The 4071-nt window shown below is 36.2% G+C and overlaps 1 protein-coding gene across 2 annotated transcripts in view; it reads left to right on the top strand.

Annotated features, from left to right (window-relative positions):
* LOC110027939 overlaps positions 1 to 3661 on the top strand; it is a 14818-nt gene extending 11157 nt beyond the window's left edge. Inside the window, exons 3-4 of one of the 2 annotated variants that reach the window (XR_002294397.1) lie at positions 3111 to 3418; positions 3497 to 3661. Coding sequence is in view for 1 of the 2 variants with exons in the window: in XM_020729594.1 (XP_020585253.1) it covers positions 3111 to 3314 (204 nt within the window). In the remaining variant the exon portion in view is untranslated. Of the gene's footprint in view, positions 1 to 3110 lie in introns of both variants that reach the window. The other variant, XM_020729594.1, reaches the window with a different exon arrangement.
* The last annotated feature ends 410 nt before the right edge of the window (positions 3662 to 4071 follow it).

Raw genomic sequence — 4071 nt, forward strand, 5'->3', positions numbered from 1 at the left:
TAGTGCGACTCTTACCAGAATACCAAAGTTTAAAACCTAAATTATCAATCTCCTTAGTCTTTTCTCCCACCCACTTAGTTTCTTGAATACATAAGATATTAATTTTCCTATGAATCATAATATCAACTAATTCCATTAATTTACCATTGAGAGTGCCTATATTCCAAGATCCTATCCTAATATTAGTTTCATTAGTTTCATGGACTAACTTCTTTACCCTCATTCGCCCGTAATGTGGGAACCCTTGCTTATTTAACACTACACCCGGGCGCCGGTGTAGCGGCCCTTGCACACTTTTCACTGTATTCAGGCTATACAGCGCGTCGCTTCCAGGGGACGCCCTAGCATTTACACAATGATCAAAAGGATTCATGTCATGATTTTTTTCAACAAGTTTTACGCTGGTTGTCGACTACCTAACGCAACCCTCCACTTTTCTCATCCGGGCTTGGGACCGGCAACGGCAGTGTTTTTTAGCATCAAGAACTATAATTCTGACCTTGATTCTTAGAAGGTTTTGGTTCTTTGATATATTTTTATTTTACGGTTTCTATGTTGCCTTCTTGGTGGGACGCTTGCAATCAACACAACAAGAGTACCCCTTACATGGCTTCATCCAATGGTTTAGTGGAGAATTTTTGCAGTGAGCATGTGGGACAGAAAGCTTTGAAACACGTTGGAGAAGTATTGTATGAAAGCATCAAACAGTAGTAAGCCCTAGACTTACTAACCTCGTCTTTATTCTCCTTCAGATGGATCCCTTAGCACTTCTTCTATTTATTTTAGCTCCCTTACTCTGATGCAATTCAATAGAAAAAAGAGTGCAAGTGGAGGCAGATTTTCTAGTTAAAGAGATAAAGTGATAGGCTGGTTTTTTGAGAGAGCATAGAAAGGGTATGGGTCGGGGAGTGGTACGACCTTTTTTTCTAACTTCAAATTATCTTCTTTCATTCATGATTTAGTAACCTAATATAAGCTACTATTTATTTAAAATGAATCTACTATATAACCTAAGTATAAATCAAAACTAATCATAGAAAACATGGAGGAATAACATTTTATGTTATGTGAATTTGTGGTTAAGAGACTTTTGGGGGTCGGAAGTTAAATTTTAGTCTTCTTCTATGCTTGGTATGTTCGTGGTTATGGGTAAAGACAAGTGGTAGCTTGCATGATGTTTATCATCCCATTTATCAAGCATATGGAGAAATGAACAAAAATGAATGTGCCATCTTTAGGATTTTTCATCAAGCATTTTGATTTCTGGTAATTGCAAATGTCTAGACTAGAAAGGGTAGAAGTCTTGTTCACTATCTATGCCATTTATTTTTAGAGCATTTCAATTTTTTAATGCTTGAGTGATGATTCTAAAATACATTACCAATTTATTATGCTACTATTTTAATAGTTAGACTTGGACTCAACTTCAGAGAAATTGGGTTGGTATATGAAGCCTTGGGGCCAAAACATTGGCATATTTTAATATAGTTTGATTTATTTTCTAGAAAATGAAAATGTTATCTATTATAAGGACATTATTACAATGGTAATTGCGAGGTCCAAATGTTATTTCATGTGTTTTATTTTGTAACAAATTTAGTACTTCGTTTAGGGCATTCCAAAACTTTTTTGAATCGTGATCTATACATAGATTTATACCTCAGGTGAAGAACTAGGGAAGAAGGAAAAAACAGGGTGAAGAGGGTGGGTTGTTGTATTTACTTGGAAGAAATTTGGTTACACCATTTTCCTAGATCAAAATATGCTTCCTCCATTACATAATTTTTCCCCCTTATATAAGGGAATTTTTCTATATAATATACTCAAATGATCATTACGTACATAGAAGCAAGAAGGATTATATTCCTAAACTGATTTTACAGGATCAAACCTGATAAGAGTTGGGTTATAATTAATGTTAATGGTAGCTTCAATTAGACTACTGGTTTGGCGGCTGTCTACAGGGATTATACTGGTAAATTGTTACTTTGGTTCTCTTCTCCATCCACTGTTAGTTCACACCTTTCTGCTGAAGCTGAAGCAACACTTGCTGCCCTTAAACTCGCCAAAGCTGTTGGATGGATGTTGTTGGTTGTTATGATGGATTCTCCGGTTTTATGGAAATGTCTCTTAGGTTTCTCTTCCATTCCATGATATATCAAATCCACTGTGAATTAAATTGTTTGTATTAGTAGGAGCTGTCAAATCAAATTGATTCATACTATTGGAGAAGCTAACAGGCCTACTTATTTGCTTGGCAGAGCCGGTGTTTCTTCTAGGAAACATTTTTGTAGTCTTTCTCCTCCTCCTCTGAATTTTTTGCTTCATGGAAATACTCTCCCTTTCCCTTACTTGAGGGCCCCCTTTATTTTGTAACTATGACATGACCATTGATATTTTGCTTTTCCTGTTGTTTTTTTTTTGAAGTGATCATTATGTACATATCTATAGGAATCTTTGGCTATTTTCTTATCTTTTTCTGATTTTGGCATATGATTAATATTACCTGTAGCACATTATTCCTAACCCCTTTCTATTCCTTTCACTCATCGAGTGACATCCCTCAAGTCTGTTAGGACTTTGTAATAGTTTGCCTCAAGGCTAATTCAGCCTCCAAGTGAGTTGGATCTTCTTTGGTAAGATTGAGCTGATGTTATAGAATGATTCCGGGTTGCATGGTTGAACAGACTCCTTGAACCTGACCAATGAAGGGAAACATTTGTTTGGTTGTCTGTACTCAATAGCTTGTACTCGACAGCCCATTGATCATGCTCGATGAATTGAGCTGGGAAACCCGAAAAGTTTATCTTGACACACATTATAAGTATAATATGAGTGTATTTTAGCATTCATATTTATTTTTTTGATTCATCTCTTGGTGCAGCGGAGCTGCAAAAAAGAATAAGAGATAATAAAAATATTAGCTTTTCGACGAGTTAATAATGCATCATTTATTTAATGATATTTATGATGTCTGAATTACTCCCTTGATGTTTGGGCCCTTCACTTTTTATAAATAAGGTGATAAGTTGCCAACCAATTCATACTCCTACATTCTGTTTTCTATCTTCACTTTTGCTTTTAATGTTTCGTTGCTTTAATTAATTCAGATGGAGAACATTACAGAAGATTACAATAACATCCCCACCTCTGAACTATCAGAGGGTCTATTTGGGAAGCGCAAGCGAGAAGGCGGTCCGAAAAGGAAGAAAAGGATGTTGAATGAAGCAATATTTTGGTGCTTTTCTTGGGATACCGATCATGGACATGGATTTGTCGTGTGTGATTTTAGGTTCAACTTCAGTGTTTCATGATCCTACTGTGAAGTGATTAGAGTCTTTGCTTACACCAGTCAATGATAGTGTATCATGTGGCTCACCTAATATCTTGCACCTTCAGTGCACATGTGGATTAGATGGTATAAAAAGTATATATTTCTAGAAAATGGAAGCTGAAAAATGTATTATATCACTTCTTATTTTCTTTTTGTTTGTAGTGATATTTTTCATATGGCGAACTCGTGGGTAATTGCTCTCGCATAGATAGAATGAGCGAACTGAAACTGAATGTGGCGTTGGATTCCTCTCAGGTGAAGAGTAATTCGACTGAGGAGGAAGTTGACCACCAACCTCCTTCCAGATTTGATGTTAATTTTTAAAAACACGGAACATTCTTGTGATTGGTCAAATAAATGTCTTTTATGAGATAGATAAAATTTACTGTTCAGTATCACCTTTGCTCTTTATTATTGATGGACAAGCTTATGGTTTTATCTTTTTTTTTTCACATTTACAGCTCAATTTATAGATCTATATAAGAAATGGAGATTTTAAAATTAAGATACAAAACATGAGTGATCTGCCACTGAGGGTCCGTTTGGGGCAGCTTGTGCGTTTTAGGATAAGCTGTTTATCCTGAAACGTGGCCCGCAGATCGGCCGCGGGGTGGACCCACGGCCTGTGTTTAGTGTAAAAACCCAAACGCAATTTCGAATAAACTGGCGAAAAGTGCAAACCAAACGGTTCGCACTTATAAGCTACCCCAAACAGACCCTAAATGTCATTTGAATAT

The sequence above is a fragment of the Phalaenopsis equestris genome, unplaced genomic scaffold (assembly GCF_001263595.1).
Source record: "Phalaenopsis equestris unplaced genomic scaffold, ASM126359v1 Scaffold000469, whole genome shotgun sequence".
In the NCBI taxonomy this organism is placed as follows: Eukaryota; Viridiplantae; Streptophyta; class Magnoliopsida; order Asparagales; family Orchidaceae; genus Phalaenopsis; species Phalaenopsis equestris.